Below are 23,274 nucleotides of genomic sequence, written 5' to 3' on the forward strand. Positions count from 1 at the left end.
AGCACACATTAGGAGAAAACCAGAGGAATTCAGTGAGGGGTGTGATGGCCGATTAATTTAACCTGATTTGCAATGATGAACTAGTCAACTAAACCCACATTCACGATAACTGGTGAAATATGAGAGAGAGAGAAGGGGTTTTCTGAGCAGGGGCTAGCATGGCTTTCTTGCTGGGCTTCCATCCATGGATAAGTGCTGCAGGGTTTGGTCTTTCCTGAACAAGGGTTGGAGCAACCTCGTTACCTTGGAATAACCCCAAAGGTTTGGGATCCAGGAATCCTGGGATGGAGACAGGATCCTGAGGGTAGAGGCCAAGGCACTGAATAAGGTAGACTGCTTCTTGTCTCAAATGATCTTGTAGGCTGGCCTTAGGGCTGAATTGTTCAGAAGGGTGAACCCCAGGATCAGTTGACAGTCAGCATCTGATACATCTTGTGGGTGACAATAGGAAAATGTGAACCACTAATTGGTGATGCCCAGAATGTCTCTCCCATCCAATGACTAGGTAAGGCAGGACATTTGAGAAATGATGCCCCTTGTCAGCGGCTGATCCTTGGGTAATGTCAAAACACTGGTTGTCCTTCATTCCACCCACTCTGCCCCCTCCTTTGCCCTAGTTTCAAAAGGTCTTTTCGCATTCTGGAGTTTCTATTGCTTCCAATTCCTTTTGACTGTTCTTGCTGTAAGAGTCAAGGACTATGTGAAACTACCAGGAAGGGAAGCAAGCAGAGCCCCTGTTCACTTCATTCATCCTTTTCTTCATTTTTTTGGTCCAGGATATTTTCACCATTATCTGCTCCTGTCTTTATGCGAACTTCTCATCTGAGGCAAAGTGAAACCTGATCATCAGTAGGAATTGGCTCAGGTCCAAATGCATCCAGGCTTTTGATTGCAGGGTTCAAAAGTAGCATTTTACTGACTTAAACTAGCTCCTGTACTTGCAGTGTGAGTGAGGTCATGATCAGAGGTCATTGTTTTTGCATATGTCAGTGGTTTCCCAGATTTTTTCCTGTTACCCCTGGAACTGTTTTCTCAAAATGAAATCTACTGGGAAACTGATAGAATTCAAGCCACTCTGGTTGAAATGGGGTAGCAGCCTAGATTTCTCCATGGTGCGAAGATCCCTAGGCATCTTTGGAGCAGCTGACCAACATAGCTTCAAAAACTGTTGAGCTATTAAAAGCCCACTTAAAGGTCAATTCTGATATCTGCAAACAATAACACATTAGGATCTTAGCAAAGGTTTTGTTTTAGCAAAAAAAGGAAGTTATTAATAGGTCAGCACAAATTAGTTCCTACCCTTTGAGCAAGATGCATGCTCTGGACCTGGAGTGCAATTTGAGGGCATTTTTGAGAGGAAAACAGATGGATTTGGTTCTTCCATGTTACATTTCTCTTCACATTTAGGGCAAACTATGACCCCATTCAGTTTGCCACCTGGTTTCATAAATATAGTTTTATTGGTACATAGTCATGACTATTTGTTTACATATTACTTAGGGTTGCTTTTGTGCTGCAAGGACAGAGTTGAATAGCTGTGACAAAGGCCTAAAATATGTACCATCTAGCTTATTACACAAGAAGTCTGCTGATCTCTACTTGAGGCTCCCCAAGATTTGTCTTTGATTTGATGCTCAGAGGAGTTGGCCCAACTTATTCCATGAATTTAATTTTTCATAGAAAAAGCACATAACAATCCCTTTGAGGAGGGCTTTCTTTTTTTTTTTGGTACTGGGGATCGAACTTGGGTCCTTGCGCTTGTGTACCAGGTGGCGAAACCACTGAGCTAAATCCCCGGCCCTAGGAGGGCTTTCTATACCCATCAATATATGGTACTTTGGAAAAAGAGATTGCCTTAAGAAACAAAATTTTCTAGCTTTCTCATTTATGAGTCTGAAACATTTTTCATTTACTGATTTTCTCTTATTTTGAAAAACAACTATGCAATGATCTGTGAGGTCAGTCTAAATTTTATTTATTTATTTATTTATTTGGCTTAAATTCTTTTATTGGTACATTTTAGGTATACAATACGTTTACATTTTTCATTGGGTGCTTGGATCTGTACATGATCTATCTTGGTTCTTATTTTTTTTCCCCATTACCTGTGCGCCCTTCATCCCCTCCACCCTTCCCTATTTACATAGATTTAGTTTCCATTTTTTTTCTTTTCTCATAATTTTTTCTTTCCCTTCTTTCCTTTCCCCTTCCCCTCCCACCACCCCTCCACCTTTGGACCTTTTCCTATTTCAAATTATCAATTATTTGTTTTAATCATTTTAATCCTTATTTACACTTTCAGTTTCTCACACTAGAGAAACTATTTGGTATTTATCCATGTGTGTCCTATTTATTTCACTTAAGAGTATGGCCTCAATATGCATTTAGCTATAAATGTCTCTAGTTTCTCGTTCTTTATTGCTGAGCAGTACTCCGTTTTATAAAAAAACCCACATCTTCTTTATCCAGTTTCCAGTTGATGGGCACTTGGGCTGTTTCCAAGCTTTAGCTATTACAAATTGTACCACTATAAGCATGGATGCACATATATCACTGTGGTATGATTCTTTTAATTCTTTGGGGAAGATACCCAGCAGGGAAATAGCTGGGTCAAATGGGACCTCCAGCCCTAGTTCTTTGAGGTATCTCCATACTGATTTCCACAGTGGTTGCACCAGTCTGCACTCCCACCAGCAATAGAGAAGGGTTCCTTTCTCCCCACACCCCTGCCAGTATTTGTTATTGGTTGATTTCTTGACAGCAGCCATTCTTTCTGGGGTGAAGTGGAATCTCAGTGTTGTTTTCATCTGCATCTCTCGAATGACCAATGATGTTGAACATTTTTTCATATATTTATTTGGTGCTTTTACTTCTTTGCCTGAGAAATTCCTGTTCATTTCAGATGCCCATTTTTGAACTGGTTCTTTGAATTTGGGGGGGGGTCTGATTTTTTTCATTTCTTTATATATTCTAGATAGTAGACCTTTGTCTGAGGTACAGCTGCTAAAAATTTTTTCCCACATTGTAGGTTGTCTCTTAGGTCTGTTGGTGATTTCTCTTGCAGTGCAGAAGCTTTTTAATAAGATGAGATCCCAGTTGTTTATTCTTTGTGCTAGTTCCCGTGCTATTGAGGTTTTGTTCATAAGGTCTTTCCCTATGCCAATGTCTTCAAGAATTCTACCTAACTTATCTTCCAGCAAGTTTAATGTTTCTGTTTTGATATTTAGATCTTTAATCAACTTCAATTTTAGTTTAGTGCATAGTGATACATGTGGGTCTAGTTTTAATCTTTGGCATGTTGAAATCCAGTTTTTCCAACACCATTTATTAAATAGGCTATCTTTCCTCCAATGAGGGTGGTTGGCTCCTTTGTCAAAGATGGGGTGGCTGAGTATGTCTGGAGTTGTTTCTGCATCTTCTAATCTATTCCACTGATCTTCAGGTCTGTTTCTTTGCCAGTGCCATGCTGTTTTTATCACAGTAGCTTTGTAGTATAGTTGGAAGTTGGGGATTGTGATACCCCCAGCCATGTCTCTGTTTGGGTTGTTTTCTCTAGTTCTGTGAAGTATATTATTGGAATTTCAATCGGCATTGCATTAAATCTATATAGTAGTTTTGGAAGTATGGCCATTTTCACTATATTGGTTCTTCCTACCCAGGAACAAGGGATGTCTTTCCATTTTCTTATATCTTCCTCAATCTCCTTTTTCAAAGTGCTGTAGTTTTCAGTGTAGAGGTCTTTTGCTAGATTGATTCCTAGATATTTCATTTTTTTTGTATGCTATTGCAAAAGGAATTGTTTCCTGAATTTCTCTCTCAGTGGGTCTGTTATTTGTGTATAAGAAGGCTATTGTTTTTTGAGTGTTGACCTTATATCCAGCTACTCTACTGAATCTGTCAATTAGGTCTAGAAGTCTTTTTTTTGGTACCAGGGTTCAAACTCAGGTCCTTGCGCTTGCAAGGCAGGCAGCAGAACCACTGAGCTGAATCCCTGGCCCTAGGTCTAGAAGTCTTTTGGCTGAGTTTTTTGGATCTTTTATGTAAAGTATCATATCATCAGCAAATAATGACAGTTTAACTTCTTCCTTTCCTATCTTTATTCCTTCTATTTCTTTCTCTTTTCTAATTGCTGTGGCTAATGTTTCCAGAACTATATTGAACAGGAGTGGTGATAGAGTGGGCATCCTTTTCTTGTTCTTGATTTTTTTTTTTTTTTTGGTAGCGGGGATGGAACTCAGGTCCTTGCGCTTGTGAGGCAGGCGGCGGAACCACTGAGCTAAATTCCCGGCCCTCTTGTTCCTGATTTTAGCGTGAAAGTTTTCAGTTTTTGACCATTTAGTATGATGCTGGCTGTTGGTTTTTCATAAATAGCCTTAATCAGGTTGCGATAAAGACCTTCTATTCCAATTTTCTGTAGCGTTTTTATCATGAATGGGTGTTGGATTTTGTCAAATGCCTTTTCTGCATCTATTGAGATGATCATATGGTTTTTGTCCTTGACCCTGTTAATACAGTGTATTACATTTATTAATTTACAAATGTTGAACCATCCTTGCATCCCTGGGATAAATCCGACTTGGTCAGGGTGTATGATTTTCTTGATGACCCTCTATATTCTGTTTGCCAGTATTTTGTTGAGAATTTTTGCATCTATGTTCATTAGGGAGATTGGCCTGTAGTTCTTTTTTGGGGTTGGGTCTTTTCTTGGTTTTGGAATTAAAGTAACACTTGCTTCCAGGAATGAGTTTGGAAGCCTTGCTTCCCTTTGAATTTCCTTGATGAGTTTAAAGAGTGATGGTGATAGTTTTTCAAATGTCTTGTAGAATTCAGCAGTGAAGCCATCAGAACCTGGGCTTTTCTTTGTTGGTAAATTTTTAATTACGTTTTCAATTTCACTCATTGTAATTGGGGTGTTTAGAATTGCTATATCTTCTTCATTTAACTTTAGCAATTCGTATGTATCTAGGAATCTGTCCATTTCTTCTCTGTTTTCCATTTTATTAGAGTGCAGATTCTCAAAGTAGGTATTGATGATCCTCTGGATTTCTGCTGGATCTGTTGTGACTTCACCTTTTTCATTCTTAATTGCATGGATTTGTGCCTTTTCTTTCCTTTTTTTTGATAAGGTTGGCTAAAGGTTTATCTATTTTATTTATTCTTTTGAAAAACCAACTCTGATTCATTAATTTTTTGTATCGTTCTCTTAGTCTCCATTGCATTTATTTCTGGTCTGATCCTTATAATTTCCTCTCTTGTACAAGCTTTGGGTTTGTTGTGCTCTTCTTAGGAGCTTGAGGTTCTGCATTAGGTTATTTGAATACTCTCTGTTTTCCTAATATGGGCATTCAGTGCTATGAATTTCCTGCATAGAACTGCTTTCATTGTGTCCCATAGATTCCTGTGTGTTGTACTGGCAGTATCATTTACTTGCAGAAACTGTCTAATTTCTTCTGTGACCATTGGTTGTTCAGGAGGGTGTTATTCAATTTCCATGTGTTTGTGGGAGTTTTGCGGTTTCTTATGTTATTGACCTCTCCAATTGCATTGCACTATGGTCTGATAATATACAGGGGGTAACTTCAGTTCTTTTACATTTACTTAGACATGTCCTATGAGCTAGCATGTGGTTTATTTTGTTATTTTGGTTTTTTTTGGTACCGGGGATTGAACTCGGGTCCTTGCGCTTGCACAGCAGGCAGCGAAACCACTGAACTAAATCCCCGGAACCATGTGGTCTATTTTGGAGAATGACCTGTGTACAGCCGAAAAGAATGTGCATTCTGATTTTGTGGGGTGGAACACTCTGTAAACATCTATTAAGTCCATTTGTTCAATAGCTTGGTTTAGTTCTAAAATTTTGTTGTTAATTTTTTGTCTAGGTGATCTGTCTATTTGTGACAGTGGGGTATTGAGGTCCCCCACTACAATTGTATTAGTGCTTATTTGTTTTTTCATGTCCATTAATATTTGTTTTGTACAGTTGGGGGCATTCGTATTTGGTGCATATATATTTATGATTGTCATCTTTCCTCTTGGATTGTTCCCTTCACAAGGATGTAGAGATCATCTTTGCCTCTCTTAAGTAGTTTTGGTTTGAAATCTACTTCGTCTGCAAATAAGATTGCTACCCCTGCTTTTTTCTGGGTTCCTGTGGCATGGAGAACTGTTTCCATCCTTTTACTTTCAGTCTATGAATTTCTTTTTGAGTTCGGTGTGTTTCTTGTATATAGCATATTGCTGGATTTTGCATCTTAATCCATTCTGTCAGTCTATTGCTTTTGATTGGTGAATTGAGGCCATTAATATTGAGAGTTATAATTGATAGATATTGACTCATTCTTGACATGATGTGTTGCTGTTGTTGGCTCTTTTATTCCTTATTATTTTCCCCCTTTGCCTTTAGTTTCTTACCTTGCCTGGTGGCTTCCTTCTGTTGGGTGAGGCCATACTCTTAAGTGAAATAAATAGGGCACACTTGTGTAAATTCTGAATAGTTTCTCTAGTATGAGAAACTGAAAGTGCAAATAAGGACTAAAAGGTATAATAGATAATGTGAAATAGGAAGAAAAGGGGCGAAGGGGAAGTGAGAGGAGTAGGGGAAAGGAAAGAAGGGAATGGAATTAATATGAGAAAATGAAAAAATGGAAACAAAATCTTTGTAAATAGGGAGGGCTGGAGGGGTTGAAGGGAGAGCAGGAGAATGGGGAAAAAATAAGAACCAGGAGAGATTATGTAAAGGTGTAAATTTCCAATGACAAATGTCATCGTAGTGTATACCTAAAATGTACCAATAAAATTAATTTTTAAAAACCCTATAATTGTCAAATATGTTAAATTGTATCCTATGTTAAATTACTGTCACCCCACTCTTTTCCTTCCACATTCTGGGATTTAAAATCTACCAGAATTGTTTTAAGGGTTTTATTAGAATAAAAGGAGGCTCACCATGTTGATAAGGAGGAAAGAAGAGGACTGATAAGGCCTTGAAAACTGAGAATACCTGCTGAATTCAGGATCCACAAGCAACTTTTTGATTGGGTTAGCCAGGAGTCATTCATGTGTATATAACAACCAGGAAAGAGTGGAGAAATATCAACAAATGTGGTAACAAGGGAATTACTAGGCTTACATAGTTATTTTGCCTTGAGGCTTGCGATATCACACTGTCCTGTAGGCTTTTAAGAGTGAACCCCAGATACTTGAGGTTATATGCAAATATGATGCCATTTTATATTAGGGACTTGAGCATCTTCAGATTTCCGTTATCAGAAAATATCAAGAATAAAACCTGTGCAAATCTTCCCACATAGTATAAGTTATCTCTGGAGTTACTTGTAATACCTAATGTAATGTCAATGGTATATAAGTAGTGGTGGTACCGAACTTCCTCAGGACCAATGAAAAGAAATAGTTTTTAAAAAATATTTTTGAGGAGCCTGGGATTTAGCTCAGTGGTTCCAGCGCCTGCCTCTTAAGCACAAGGTCCTGAGTTCGATCTCTGGTACCAAAAAAAATTTTTTTTGAACCATACTTACACCCTTGGACGTGGAACCCACAGATATGGAAGGCCGACTCTAAAAATAAATAGTTCATGGGCCGGGGATTTAGCTCAGTGGTTCCACTGCCTGTCTAGCAAGCGCAAGGTCCCAAGTTTGATCCCTGTTACCAAATAAATAAATAAATAAATAGTTCAAATTAATATATTTTATTTAACCCACTATATCCAAAATATTATTTCAGCATGTCATCAATATAACAAGTATTAATTTGGCACTTTACATTCTTTCTGTTTGCCTTCAAAAATCCATTGTGGGGTCGGGGATTTAGCTCAGTGGTTCTGCTGCCTGCCTCGCAAGCGCAAGGACCTGAGTTTGATCCCCACTACCAAAAAAAAATCCATTGTGTGTTTTACATTGATAGAACATCTAAATTCAAACTAGTTCCAATTTAGGAGCTCAGTAGCTGAGAGTGGCCAATGGCTACCCCTGTACTGAACAATGCAGGTAAAACCCCATGTGGCTGGTGTGTGGGAAGCACAGGTCTAATGCTGAGGGACATCCATATCTTTAAGTGTCTTCTGGACTCTGGATACATAGAGTTCATCAACTGACCTAAACTCGAGCCAGTTCTTTGAAGAAGCAGCCTTCCTTGATGATACATGCTTATGGTAATTGTATGAATTAGCTATTTATACCTTAGCAGAGTTTTAAAAAATTTGTTTATTAGTATGTGTTTGCTATACATAATACATTCATTGTAAGGAGCCGACACATGTACATAATATATCTTAATGTTTTTCCAATCTCTTACCCTCTCTTCCCTTCTCCCTGCCTCTTTTTTTTTTTCTGGTACCAGGGATTGAACTCGGGTCCTTGTGCTTGCAAGGCAGGCTTCAGAACCACTGAACTAAATCCCTGGCCCTCCCTGCCTCTTTAGTTCCTCTTTCCTTTTGTAGAGATGCTAGCTCCTTATTTCATATTATCTATCCTTATTTTGCTCTTTAAATTATTTATACCTTTAATAATACATTGTTTCCCTTATGAGAAACTGTACAATATTTGTGCTTGTGTGTCTGGTTTATTTTATTTAACTTTATGGTCTCAAGGTGCACCCATTTCCCTACAAATGACTCAACTTTATCTTTCTTTATGGCTGAGTAGTACTCCCTTGTGTATATATATACATCACATTTTCTTTACCCATTCATCTGTTGATGGACATCAACCACTGCCAAGATTTAGTAATTATTTTGGATACATAGAAGGGGAATAATTGCATTGAATGGAATTTCTATTTTAGTTTTTGGGGAATCTCTATGGTGGTTGTATTAGTTTACATTCCCACCAACAATGTGGAAGTGTTTCTTTTTCTCTGCAGCTTCACCAGCATTTGTTATTATTTGATTTATTTGATAATAGCCATTAGAATGTAAATCCTTCTTTCTTCACCATGAGCAGGAATTTAGTCATATTATTATTATTTTTTTCCTGTACTGGGGATCAAACTCAGGATCTTGGACTTGCCAGGCAGGCGCAGTGCCACTGAGCTACATCCCTGGTCCTTGTTTTCCTTTGGTAACAGCAATTAATTGTATTTTTTCCTTGCAGCAGCTGAAGCTCCATAACTGAGTTGGCTCTGAGTAGTTGATTTGGAATAACAGTGTCATGTGGAAAATGCCAAGCCCAAGTCCCTCCCACTGGTGGTATCAGCCAGATCACATCCTAAGCTTTTCCCTTCTAACCCTAAAGCTGTGCATGGTTTGGAACCCCCCAAATTAGACAAAATGACCTAGCATTTCATTGCTGAGCAGTCACTTTCTGTGGCTTTTCGGCCAGCAGGAGCTATGAGCTATCCTTCCATTTAATCTGATTAAAATCAGATAAAGAATTAGGTCAGAAGCCTCTAGCTGCAAAGCAGTCTGTGTTCAGAACTCCAGCAGAGCTGTGGAATAAAAATAAGCAAGGACAGTGGGAAAGGAATTACACAGAACTTGCATTTGACCTGTTCTAGGTCAAAACTCTAGCTCAGGTTCTGAAACCAGACAAGCATTGCAGTGGGCAGTAGTGAGACTACATTAGCAACCAGTAGGTTTGTGATGTTCTAAGATACTCTAAGCAGTAACTCCAAGATGATGGTATTTGGAATTTGAGGTTCTGCATGGCATGTAGAGATGAACTGCCCAAAAGTTTCAGACTTTAAAGCATCAGAGCATCTGGGGTGGGGCCTCAGAGCCTAGAGGTCAGAGCAGCATCCTAGGCCAAGGGGCCTCATAAATTCCAAAGAACCAGTTTCTTCTGGGTTACAGAGGAAAGACAAAGAAGTAGCTCTGGAAGGTCAGTAAGGAGGACCCAGTATGATGCAGGCCTGTTTTGCTAGCCACACAATGCCAATGACTGAAATGATGAGTTTTACAAACGAGTAAGAGTTTATTCATGAGTTAGACAGGTCTGTGGAGTCAGGAGAGCAAGCTTCAAATCTGCCTCCACAAGGATGGTGTAGGGGTTTTTATGGGATAAAGAAGTATGGTGGTCTGAGGCATGGGGAAAGGTGATTGAAGATGAGGAAAAATGAAGTAATTGGTGGTTTGCACATGCCTAGTCAGACTTCATGGCTCTCATGGTTAGAAAATGGTGATGTTAGTATGCTCTGGGAGGTGGAGTTTTTACCCTATGACTTTGAAAGGTCACCCATTGGAGACACACAAAGGCCCAAGTGAAGGGTTGGTAGATTCAACCAGCTTGAGTCACCTCCAAGTTCTGGAAAAACATTGATCATGACCTATATGACAAAGCTAATGGGAGTATATTGCCTAGGTATGTGGCCTCTTAAATTATTGGTAAAAGCTAGTAAGTAAAAGCAAGTGAAGCTAGAGGGTTCATTCCAGTTTTTCTTTGCTTTCAACACCTGCAATTCGATCAACCTAAAGAGAATACCCACTTCAGAATTTGACCCACACAACTAAAAGGGCTTATTTCCTTCAGTGGTGGTCACCAACAGACCTTCCTTTTTTTTACAGCGAGTGTTCCAGGGGACAGGATATCCAGGTTGAACCAGTGAAGCCAGGCATTGGTGGCAGCTGTTGGGGGCCAAGTCCTAGAGCCCCACAGATCAAAGAGCAAGGTCCCTGAGTGTCGAGCCCTCCTGGACTCCAAACCCTGTCACTCTGTCTTCTAAGGTTCATCTGATGTTTATCCTCTGACACACTGAGTTCCTCTGCTCTGTCACTTCAGCCAGTGCCATTTAGACTCAAGTTGGGGCAGGTGGCTATTGAGTGGACTGGCTGTCTAGGAACATCAAAATACAATTCTGTCTTTCCCTCTTACACACCATGTCTGATGGATGGAGAGAATAGACTTTTATTTTATTTTATTTTTTGGTACTGGGATTGAACTCAGGACCTTGCACTTGCAAAGCAGGTGGCAGAACCACTGAGCTAAATCCCTGGCCCTAAGAATAGACTTTTATAGTAGTGCTGAAAAGTGATGACTCTCCTGGGCAGGTGACCTTGACACTGTCCAGACCAAAGTGTGTTTAAAGGAAACTCTGAGCTTCCTTTGCACAGTTGACTGTCACCCCTCTTTTCTGTCAAGTCTCCCCAGCCTATCCTTGCACAGGTGACATGGGATCTGGTTGCATTGATCTTCCTCCTGCTGTCAGGCCATGAGGGGCAGCCAGAGACTAGAGAAAGGGCATCTTTCTGACTATCTCCTGGCCCTGAGTGGCCACACCAGAGGCCATTTTTGGAACGAAAGTCCCAGTATATTATGTTTCATTTGTCTCTTTGGGACATTTCCACATTAGTGACAGAGAAGGTCAACATAGTGGGCTAAATTTGGACCTAATTGAATGGCAACTTCCAATATTGTGAAAAACATGGGATTTGGAGTCAAATAGATTTGAATTTAAATTTTAAGTTCTAGGGGCCAGGGATTTAGCTCAGTGGTTCCAGCACCTGCCTCGAAAGTGCAAGGTCCCAAGTTTGATCCCTGGTACCCAAATAAATAAATAAATAAATAAATAAATAAATAAATAAATTTTAAGTTCTTCACTTAATAGTTGTAAGATCTCAGCTGGGTTGCTTAACCTCACAGAGTCTCACTTGGTAGGTTCCTAGAAAAGGATCCATACATTTATCGTCTCAGATTTGTGATGAGCATAACACTGCTTATGGAGTGCCTGGAACAGGGCCTGCCACACAGTGCATCTTTGATATTACTATTACTGAAAAAAGACATGTCTAAAAAGCACTTTTCAAATATCAAGTGCCTTATCAGGGACAGAGTGGAAGAGGTTAATGGATCATTTGATTTTACTTCACCTTTCTTGAATTTATTATTTTCCAAACATATGGGAATCAAAATATCTCATTACATAAACCTGCCTTATCCAAAATAGGCATGGATTAGCCCATGTGGCTTTTCCTGATTAGATTTAGTGCTGCTTTCTAGATTCAAAATAGCCACTCAATCACCAACAGAATCTGACCTTCACATACACCTTCATGGGCAGTTGAATTCAGGAAACTATGTGGAGAACATACTGTGTTCAAAGGACTGTGTAGGACATGGATGAATCTAGGTTGTAGTGTCCAAGAGCCTATACTCTCATAGAGAAGGAGATATTACAAATATCTATGTAATGATATCTAGACAATAGGTCTATAACAGTCTTGTTCACAAAGGGGCTGAAGACATTCAGAAGGAGAATTACTTACCAGTTGAAAGAGGTGATGTTATTTGAACTGAGCCTTGAAGGGTGAATAGGATTTAGATGCAGAGAGCTGAGGACATGAAGACTTTTGGTCAAAGGCCTGGAGGTCCAGTATGCATTGGAGAATAGAGTAGTGGTTTTAAGTGTTGGGGCATACTGTGTGGGAAGGGCTATCATCAGGAACAAAATAGGAAGGGGTGCAGAGACTGAACTATTACTATTACTGGGCTGACTGCCAGGGGATGGGATGAAGGGACACGGAGGCAGGGAGGGCAGCAGGTGCAGGCTCCCCTTTGAAGCCATGTGCAGCCTTGGAAATGGAACTTGAGGTGATCAAGGGGTTAAGGGAAGGCACCTTGGGGTGCTTGCATAAGTGAAACCAGCTGGCATATTAAGAAAAGTAAACTACTGTAGTTCTCTGCAAACCCCTTTTCTTTTGGATTGGGCATCTCAGGTCAAGCATTTGGGTGATTGTTCACATGTGCCAGCTGACTAACTCCGGGAGGAGGCAGCCTGTCATGTGAGAGTGAAACCGTGGTTTGTCACGAGGAGCTGAGGAAGACTAGGCTGTTTCTGAAGCAGGCATTCTTGTAACCCTGTAATCTCCCAAGCATGGAGGCGTACATAGAAGGGTGCAAGCTCTGCATGGAGTTTTCTAGAGGAATGCTTCCTTGTGAGACAGGTGGACGTTAAGGGGGTTAGCAGAGCAGGTACCATGGGTAAGTGTTCCCCAGGGTTCTGTCCTCAAGCCTGAGGCATAGTTTCCGAAACAGCTCTTCCCTTTGCAAACAAGCAGAGGTCATTACAAAATATTTACATTGTCTCCTTGGTCTCTAGAATTTCAGACCTTTGGAGCTCCTGCCACCCTCACCAGCCCTGCCTCTTCAAGGAAATGACTTGGTCTCAGCAGTCCAGACAGGAAATGAAAACAGGTGGAGGGAGGGAGTGTCTGGGGGAGGAAGGGGTGGGGAAGTGGGCGGGGCTTGAGACCCATCCCACCGTCTTTCCGGAGGGAAGAGCTGGAGGGAAATCACCAGAGGAAGTCTGGAGGGGGCTGTGTCCCAGAAAATCCACCCTTTTGGAAGAAAACTGCCCTAGGTGTGGCAGCATTCTTGATTAGAGTGTGGGAGGCCTGCCTCTCAAAAAGTTCTATTTTCCCTTCAGACTTCCTTTGCTTTGTTTTTCCTCTCAATCACTCCCTTCCTGTTTTAAGAGGCTGTGTGGGTAGTGGCTAAGTGTGGTGGCCAGACTGCCTGGGTTTGAATCAGCTCTTCACCTACTACTGTGTGCACTTGGGCAAGTTACTTTATCTCTTTGAGTCTCCGTTTCCTCTTTGTTAGAATGGATTACAATGTATCCATTTCATAGGGTAACACTTCAGATTATGAGGATTAATTGAGTAGATTTTAGAGCACTGCTTAGGAAATAGTAGATGCTTTATCTGGTCTATAAATATTAACTCTTACCTATCTCTAATCTGTCATCTGTATACCTCAATTATTACCATCTATCTACTAGTCATCTATCATCTGTATGTATGTATCCTTTCATAATGCCTGTTTGGATTTTTGTCCAGTGATACAAAAAAATACCGAAAGAGCCCATATCATTTATATTTCTAGGAATTATAAAGATTTCTGTGGAAAATATAGAAATTGTACTTTAGGATTCTAATCACGGGGGGCTCATTATCTTTCAGATCTTTCATTCCCAGGAGAAAGTTCCTCTTTACATTGACCTTTTTCTTGTGACTTCCACCTGCTACTTTTACTTCTATATTCTGAAACTATTAGGCAAAAAAAAAGGAAAGAAAATGAATCCTTATCCCATTTAGCAACTATTTAAAGTTTGAAGATGTTTATTACATCCTTCACAGCTCTCTAATTCCCAGATCTGTCAGCTAGGCTGCCATGCCATCGTAGCTGCTTTTCTCTTGGCTAAAGGGCTGTTTGACAACTCCGCTATGATCGAACTCGACCTTGCGCTTGCGCGGTGCCACTGAGCTAGCTCAATTGCTACTTCCTTTTGAGCAACACTTCTATTAATACAGTTTAATGTTGCATTACCTTTTTGGCTACATTTTCATTTCTCTAAAGCAAGGTCCACTTATTACTCATTTTTTTTGGTACCGGGGATCGAACTCGGGACCTTGGGCTTGCGAGGCAGGGGCCAGAACCACTGAGCTAAATCCCCAGCCCTTTACTCATCTTCTTTTTGTAAGCCCAGTGCTGTACTTGGCACAGAGAAGGTGTCCAATAAATGCAAATAGAATGGCATATTTTGGGTGGACTTGGAGCTTTGGGGTTATTTAAACCTTAGACCTTTCTTTCCTATGTAGTGTACACATGTCCTGTAAGGCATGTGTGTTGCTTTGTGCTGATTTGTTTCAACCTAAGAGTAGGGTACGTATTTGTTTATTCCTAATAAGTTGTGACCTTTAGATGTTATTTCATAGGCTTTTTGGTTATATGTTTCAAATGGTGATTTTTTTTTGTTCTATGAATTAGTAATCATTCCTATTTTGTGATCTTTGGCTATACCACATTACTGACCAGAAAATGATGACTTAGCTCTGAAATTGAACCTGTAGTTCATTCTGGGGACCTTTTTCTAGCCTGATGATAATGGTTTTGAGTACTCCTCAGTGGTTCCAAAGTGACCCTAATCAGCATTATCCACCTCAGGCTTTTCTGTTCCAGGTGAATATGAAAGAATTTCTTAGGTGCTTGCTGAAATTCAGATACCCACCACTTATTTATTACATGTCTTTCTCCTACTTATCTGATATTTTCTGGTACCTAAAGGATGAAAGAAAACTGAACTAGGGAAGCAGTCAATCGATTTCTCCATCTTTTAGAGAATTCCTCTTCATTTTTTTGGTACCGGGGATTGAACTCGGTTCCTTGCGCTTGCACAGCAGGCAGCAAAACCACTGAGCTAAATCCCCGGCCCATGATTGGGTTTTGTAGTGTGAATTCTTGTTTCTGGTACCGGGGATCGAACTCAAGACCTTGTGCTTGTGAGGCAGGTGGCATCACCACTGAGCTAACTCCCTGGCCCTATAGTGTGAATTCTTCATATGTGAAGACCAGAAAAAGAAATTCAGTTGTCTAATACTAAGTAGAATTGGCTCACAGACTATTCCAGAAGTAGGACTGATCCAGGAAGCCTATACCTTTAGTTCCACTGAAGTTCAGGCTGGTTTCTGGCTGTGAGGCTGGAACCTGGGTTATTCATCCTGCAACACTCTGTGAGCCTCCTGCCACCTTGAACTCAGCTCCCTGCTAGCTTGAACTTGGCTCCTTGACCTCCTGCTGACTTGCACTCTGCTCCACCGCACCCTGAATTGGGAGCCACTAGATGGAGCCAACTCACAGCTGCTCTGAGTTCCAAGCTCAGTTGGCTCTTCCAAAATGGCAACTGGCCAATTGATCTCTGTGGGGGGACACGTGAACTCAGCTCACCAGCCACTGCAGTCCCCTGCGTCCACCCCTCCGTTCCACTGATGTGCTTCTTCATGGAGGTCTCTGGGGTTGCCAGTAGTCACCATGCATCTGCAGGTTCAAGCCATTCCTCCCATGCAGCAAGCCAGGGCTCAGAAAGAAAGCGCTGCTTGCCACCTTCTTCTGTGTTGCGGTCCCTCTCTTTCTCCTCCCCCTGGGCTTCAGGTCTCATTTCAGATGCTTGCCCTTCCCTCCTTCTCTTTCTCACATTGCTATATTCCAGAGACTGGACACCAAATCTTGGAGGGGCTGTTTCTCTGCTGTTCCCTATCTTCCTGGAAGTTACATTATCTTTTATAATGAAAAATAAATTGATCTCTTTTGAAATTGTTCCTAAGTTTAAGAGGACTTAAAATATATATAACTTATTGTTAAATATATATATTTTGAAATGTAGAAATCATCTTTTGAAAATTATTTTATTATTAAATAAAATTGTATATATTATATACAAGTTTTGAAATATACATATATCATGGAATGACTCAATCGAGCTAATTAATGTATGCATTACTTCAAATGTTTATGATTAACTCGTCTTTTAAATAAGAAATAAAAAGTATTTTTTAGTCGTTCCAGTTATTAACAGTGTTATAGTATAGATAAGAAGCAAATGTTGTTTTTTAACTTTAAAAAACTTACTTGACAAGAGAAAATTTCAAATGTTCAAGACGTAGGTAATGATTTGATATACCTATACATTGTATAATAATTACACAAATGAATATGTACTTTACTATCCATAATCACTAGTTGGGTAAGTGTAGGGGGTAATGACACTTAAAATCTGTTGTGTTTCAAATTTCAAGTGAAAAATGCAGTGTTATTAACTATAGCCACCATAGGTTGTATTGCCACCTTATGTTCACTGTAGCATTAGGCACAATAACCAAGATACAGAATCAGGCAATGTTCATTAGTAGATGAATGGATAAAGAAAATGTGATACAGACGCACACACACACAGGCACACCCACACCTAAGAAAGAGGGACATCCTGTCTTTTTTTGTTATTGTTGTTTTCAAGACAGGGTCTTCCTATGTAGTTCAGGTCAGCCTTGAACTCACTGTGTAGCTCAGGCTAGCCTCAAACTCATGATGATCCTCCTGCCTCAGCCTCCTGAATGCTGGGACTGTGGCATCCTGTCATTTGCAACAATATGGATGAACCTAAATCTCATTGGGCTGAGTGAAATAGGCCAGACATAGAAAGACAAAAACTGCATGATCTCATACGTAGAATCTAAAATGTCCAGTTCACAGAAGCAGAGAGTGGAATGCTGTTACCAGGGTTTGAGGGTAGAGTGGGAGAGATGTTTTAATGTGCACAAGAAAGTGATTTGAGACAATTTAATCAGGGCTCAAGGTCAAGGCCAGTTCAAAACTAGAAGAGAACTAAACTGTTGATGGTGGCAGGAGATTTGAGTTTTTTTCTGCCCTTTATGTTGTTATCTCAACTTTCTTCTCTAGCAGCTCTAATCCAGTTTGCTCAGTACTAGACAGGAAAAGTCCTCAGGAATTCAGCTATAAATGTCTTCAGTTATTAATTTTCCATCACATGTTTTTCGATTTGACTTGGTTCCCAGGTATTTTATGAAATTAATTCTGTATTATTTCTTTTGCTATGTTTGCTAATTTACTCCTCATTAAAGTTTTAGGCTATGGTATCACATGGACCACTAATATATTATTTCAGAAATTATGAAAAACAGTCATTTTAGAAAGCAAGACTTTAACTTCAGTGTCTAGTAGAATTGAATTGAATTCATGTGTCAAGAATATTTGATCTTTAGTTGTTATTTTCAAATTGCTGCAAGCTTAAAAATAAATCATTATAATTTAAAAAATGGTAGAAATACATCAAAATATTTGCTCTTCTACTAGTAGGGGTTAGGTAAGTGAGTTAGTTATTTTAGTTAGGGAGAAACATAATTGGATAACAATTCATATGTCACCATTTTTCATTTGCTGCACTTAGGACTTTTCTTTGGGGTCATATGTTTAAGAGAAATTAAAATTTTCCTCTTACTGCTTACTTTTTTCAAATACCAATTCTAAGTTAAAATGCTGTTCAAGCTTCTACTGGTTTTAGAGCTTTATTTGTTGTATAAAACTTCCAGGTACTTTTATACATAGTTATTGGGGATTATTCTGTCAAAAGAAGATAGTAATAATATGGATGTATGAAATGCATTGTTTCATTCCATTAATCTTAACAAGTACCTATCATGTGCGGATTGTCTTCAAGTCATGGTAGGGGAAGTTGGAATCCAAAGATGCTTCAGGTATAGATCCACCTCAGCAGAGTTTAAAATCTCATATTAATTGTTACTTATTTGTTGCTTCTCCTTCAGACATTATGTCAGAGAAACAGGCACTGAAACTGAAAGAATTTGTGTAGCATTCAGTGTTGCTATTTATGTATGTATGTATTTATTTATTTAGGTACCAGGGATCGAACTCAGGACCTTGTGCTTGCAAGGCAGGCACGGTGCCACTGAATTAAATCCCTGGCCCTCAGTGTTGATATTTAGAAATAGCAAAATAACCAGTAGATGGACAGCAGGAAGGGAAAATCTCAAGCCTGGATGACCCATTGAGCAGGAGTATCGGAAAAAATAGAGATTTGCCTACATTTAGAGCAGGTCTGAGGTATCAGCTTAAGGAGCTAAGAAAATTAATAGAGACCTTTAATTGTAAGTTAACAAAGCCACCCAATGGTTTGTTACATAAAAGAATAATATAAGCAGCAACTTGTCTGTGGATTGATTGTGCAGGTATTTAATCAAGTGTGATTTAGATGCTGGGCGCTTTTCATTAAGTCCAGAAAAGAGGGTCGGTTTTGTTGAGGCTCTGGCTAATACTTTATTTATGGTCTTTTTGTCAAAAAAGATTTAGGACACCTGAAAGTACAGTGAGATAGCACAAACTAGAACACAAGAACAGAGGAGAAAAAGCTAGTAATAGGCCAAAATTATGGTGATTCTCAAATGTTGACTCCCTTCATATTTTCTTTGAAACAACTCTTAAATTTTCAGGATAAAATGGAGACTGATCAATGGTCAGAAAGATGAAATAATTTTTAGGAAAAGCAAGACCCCATTTGATGCTAAGAGCCGAGAAAATTTTCTCTGGACATCTTCCAAGTGAGATATTGAATGAGTTAATGTGTAATGTTCTCCATTCTCATAGTAGAAATAATTCTGAATCTTGGATGGTTTAATTGTATGTACACTGATTTGGAAGAATGTGCACCAACCTCCATTGGAAGGGCTTGTATTACCTAATGAACTTCAAATAAGCCAGTGGGGTGTAGGTAGTAGTATTGCCATATTGCAAATGAAGCAACTGAGACCCAGTGAGGCTAAGAACTTTTCCAAAGTAAGGCTGTTAATAAATGGTGGAACTGGGATCCAAACCTAGATGGTCTGGTTCAGCACCCATGGTCTTTTCCAGTAGGTTATACTGTCAATTAAATACAGTATGGTCAATTCAGTGAAAAAGAACAATACTCAGGTTCCCCTTCCCTAAATTTATGTAATCTGTGGGGAATTGGATAGGTGTGCTTTAATATGATGTCACAGATGAGGTCAGGGTGGCATATTTTTGAGATGACTTAGTTGACCTTGCTCTCTTCCAGACTTTATCCTCAACTCTAGGCCCTGCAAACTTTTTACATGAATGTGTGCACATGCCTTTGGTTCAAAAAACAATAAACAAAATAAACAAAAAAGGAACAGGAAATCCATGGCTTCCTGACTTTAAGAAGGAAGTTGAAAATCCTTTTTATGCATATCCTCAGATAGAAAATCTAAAATATAGCCATAACAAAATAGACTTTATTTTATTAGCTGTTTTAAAAAAAGTGGTATCTAGAAACATTTGTGAATGGCAACTAAATTTATTTTTCTTAACCAATCATGGAAGTTGATTGGCAGTCAGCAAGGCAAGTCTTGGAAGGAATTTAGCAGGGAAATAATAGTATCATTGAAACATTTTTAGAGGAGTCAAAATTTATAGCTTGAGTTTTAAATGGAGCATTTAGAATGATCTTTTAAGGTGTGCATTAGGCTAGGTGTGTGGTTAATGTCTTTGCTAAGAAAGCTTAGAAGGTATAATCTATAAAATGACTGTTCTATATACATACGTCTCCTTAAAAACAAATTTCCGTGGAATTTAAAAGAAATACTTAGCCTAGCTCAGTGAAGAGTCCAGTGCTCCTAAAAGATTCAATTTCTGTATTGGGACCAACATGATGACTTACTACATACACATAGACTTTTCCTGGTCACTAATTGTGATCTTTTCTTCTATATCTGAAATTCTATCCTCACATTGGTTCATTCTGCTGCCCAGACTTTGGATGGAGTTTTTAATCTCCTGGAAATCTGTTTGCATCTGTTTTATGGATTCCATTTGTTTCCTATGTGGGGATTCCATTATGTTCCTCAGATCCTCTATTTTTTTTATCTGTGTCCTCTCTAGATTTATTAATCATGTCTTGCACCATAAGCAAAATCTTTGCTGTTATCTGAGTAATTATTTCTGATTTCATTTTTCCCAGATCCTCTTTTGTTGCCAGTTCAGAGAGTCCAGGTGGTTAAGTATCAGATTGTTCCATCTTGTTTCCCTTTGGGGTTGCTGTAGGTGATCTGGAAGTCTGTTTTTGAGGCTTGTTTACGTGTCTTCTCATTTCCCTTGGGGGGGGTGCTTCTGGTGCCCACGTGGCTCACCTTCTCTGCCCTAGGAGCTTGGGATGGCAGCAGGGGAGCTTCCTTCCGGGTGCTGGGACCGGCTGAGCTTCTCTGCCCTAGGAGCTTGGGATGGAGGCGGGGAGCTTCCTTCTGGGTGCTGGGACTGGCTGAGCTTCTCTGCCCTAGGAGCCTGGGATGGTGGTGGGGGAGTTTCCTTCCGGGTGCTGGGACCGGTTCAGCTTCTCTCCATACACATAGATTTATAAAGAGCTTTTCAGAATGATAACCTGCTAATAACCAGCTGAGTTCTTGAAAGATTCATCCTAGCAAAGGGATGTAAATAAAATACAGTGGTGCTGAGATATAGTACAGGAAATACAGGCTAGGGAGCAAGACACTTGGGGTTCCCTCATCTATGCTATATGATAACACATGGTGTGTCCATTTTCTCCTGAACTTGGAATGAGACTTGGATTCCTGTACCAACTCTAATCCCTATTGGCTGAATGATATTGGATTAATCAGATAAGCTCTTCAAGCCTCGGTTTTTAGTTTCTTCACCTATAAATTGGCTTACCTATAAGTTAGGCATTCACTGTGTATAGGTATTGTGCTTTTGTGTATTTTCAATCTTTGTTATCTCTCTCTCTCTCTGTCTTGCTCTCTCGCTCTCGCTCTCTCGCTCTCTTGCTCTCTTAACTCATTATGTAGCCTAGGCTGGCTTTGAATTCATGATCCTCCTGATTCAAACCTCCCAAGTGTTGAGATTATAGGCATGTGCGACCACTCCTGGCCTATAACAATCTTAAAGAGGGTATTTACCATTGTTACCCATGAGGTCGCTGTAACAAGTGAGCTACTGCAGCTTGAGACTAGGTAATGTGAAGAGTGCAAGTAAGATATTTATATAAAGTATCAGACCACCTGGTACAAAGCTGATTCTCCAGAAATGGTATCTGATGCTATTGCTGTCAAGTCTCTCTCACCCATCCTTTTCTCTTCTTTCAGGCATGTTTTGAAGATTAACGAGAGGAGAACCACATTGTTAAGCAACATGAGGTTCAGGAGTATGATAGAGGTTTAGATCAAAGGGTATAAATAAAACTGAATTTTTATTTTCTTACAGGAGTGGCAGAAACTCAACTATGATATCTATAGCCTGCGGCAGATTCGAAGGGAAGTGAGAAACAGATGGAAACGCATTTTAGAAGATTTGGGTAAGTCTGAAAGAGTTTGTAAAGTGGTAAAAATAACTAGTTGTGGTCATTACTCCACTTTCTCCACAATGTTTTTTCATAGAAAGGAATGCCAGTAATTGATTAAGGTCACTATGTACTTATTTTCTCAATCTTGCTTTTATATATTTATGTATAAACACGTGATATTTCTCTTGTCACCAGCCTGTGTCTTGAGAAGACACACTTCATGTCATTCCTTGTGCCAGTCTGCCTATCCCTAGGATAGTGTAGCACAGGGCAGTGGAGTCATATGGGAGCTACTGCTTACTGTTTTGCCACTGTACATAAATTGAATTAGATTAGGGTGTTTGGCCGATCAGTAGTAGCTTTAGAGATGAGGCAGGTTGGGAGAAATGTTGTTTGCAACAGTCAGCAAGACAGTACAAAATTTCAGAAGTAAAAAAGAAGAAATATTTTAAGGTTGGGAAAAATACCTGTGGCACTAAGGTAGATGTTGGGTAATATTTTTTCTTCAGAGTTGTGATGCAATCAAGGGCTCACATCATAATAAGTTTGTTTTAATATTTAAAAAACAAATTTATCAATTTTGCAAGGCTTGATCCTTCTGCTTTGAGTAATTGTGGTGCCCCAGCACAATAACTTTTCAAAAGTGGGTGCCACCTTGCTAGCCCCTGATGCTTTAGTTGGTGTACATTGAGATGAAATGAACTTCTGCCCTCTTAACTCACCCAATGTCACTGTGAGTTAATAGCCCCTGATGCTTTAGTTGGCGTACATCGAGATGAAATGAACTTCTGCCCTCTTAACTCACCCAGTGTCACTGTGAGTTAACAGTCTCCGTTTTCACAAGGTAAGGTACCTAGGCAGGTTTAAGTATTTTCTCTTTTGGCCAAATTATTTTCACCAGCCAGCCATCGCATCCTCCTGAGGAAGGAAATCTGGGCTTGGAGCAGGAGGTGCCTGGAGGTGACCACTTTGCAGGTTGAGGGCAGGTAGGAATTCTAGGGACAGGTTGGGGCGGTGAAGATAAGGAAGGACAGGGAAGAGAGTTTCAGACTAAACAAAGGGCAGCAGGCAGGCAGTGGCTTAGTATATGAGGTGTAACTCAGAGAAAATGCTAACAAGGGAGTCAGTAAGAAGAAACATGAAAAGAGTTTTAATTCAAGACCCTGCCAGTCACACTGTGCTGGGAAGCAGCACATGGAAGACTGCCACTGGCTTCAGTTTTCTGATGTTTGTGCAGATTCTGCATTTGGGTCCCCTTTTTATCTCTGGCAGGGACCAGGATTATAGGACAGTCATTTCCTATTGACTACTTTACATGAAGGGTAAATTTTTCTACCTCAGGTTTTCAAAAGGAGGTGGATTCTTTGTTGTCAGTGACTAAACTTAGCACCATGAGTGATTCTAAAAACACGAGGAAAGCTCGAGAGATGTTGTTAAAACTGGCGGAAGAGACCAGTATTTTTCCAACCAATTGGGAGCTCTCAGAGAGATACCTCTTTGTTGTGGTAAGTATATACCTTTCTTCATCTGCCCTGGTTTTGCTGTAGATTTTTGTCTTTCCTGTTGTTCCATATGCTCCATTCCAGCACCACCGGCACCACCAAAGGACAAGGTGGCAGGCAGTACCACCTTTATATGCACTGGTTTCCAGTGGCCAGCAAC

At 39.9% G+C, this 23,274-nt stretch overlaps 1 protein-coding gene across 2 annotated transcripts in view; it reads left to right on the forward strand.

Moving 5' to 3' along the window:
- Positions 1-23,274, forward strand: part of Mreg (melanoregulin) — a 79,115-nt gene that overhangs the window by 29,432 nt on the left and 26,409 nt on the right. For both annotated transcript variants that reach the window (XM_087206144.1, XM_087206143.1), the window contains 2 exons: positions 21,534-21,624; positions 22,954-23,117. In XM_087206144.1, coding sequence (XP_087062270.1) covers positions 21,534-21,624; positions 22,954-23,117 — 255 coding nt within the window. The remainder of the gene's footprint in view (positions 1-21,533; positions 21,625-22,953; positions 23,118-23,274) is intronic.

The sequence above is a fragment of the Heterocephalus glaber genome, unplaced genomic scaffold (genome assembly GCF_053883595.1).
Source record: "Heterocephalus glaber isolate CG9 unplaced genomic scaffold, H.glaber_assembly_v1.0 deba00000621, whole genome shotgun sequence".
In the NCBI taxonomy this organism is placed as follows: Eukaryota; Metazoa; Chordata; class Mammalia; order Rodentia; family Bathyergidae; genus Heterocephalus; species Heterocephalus glaber.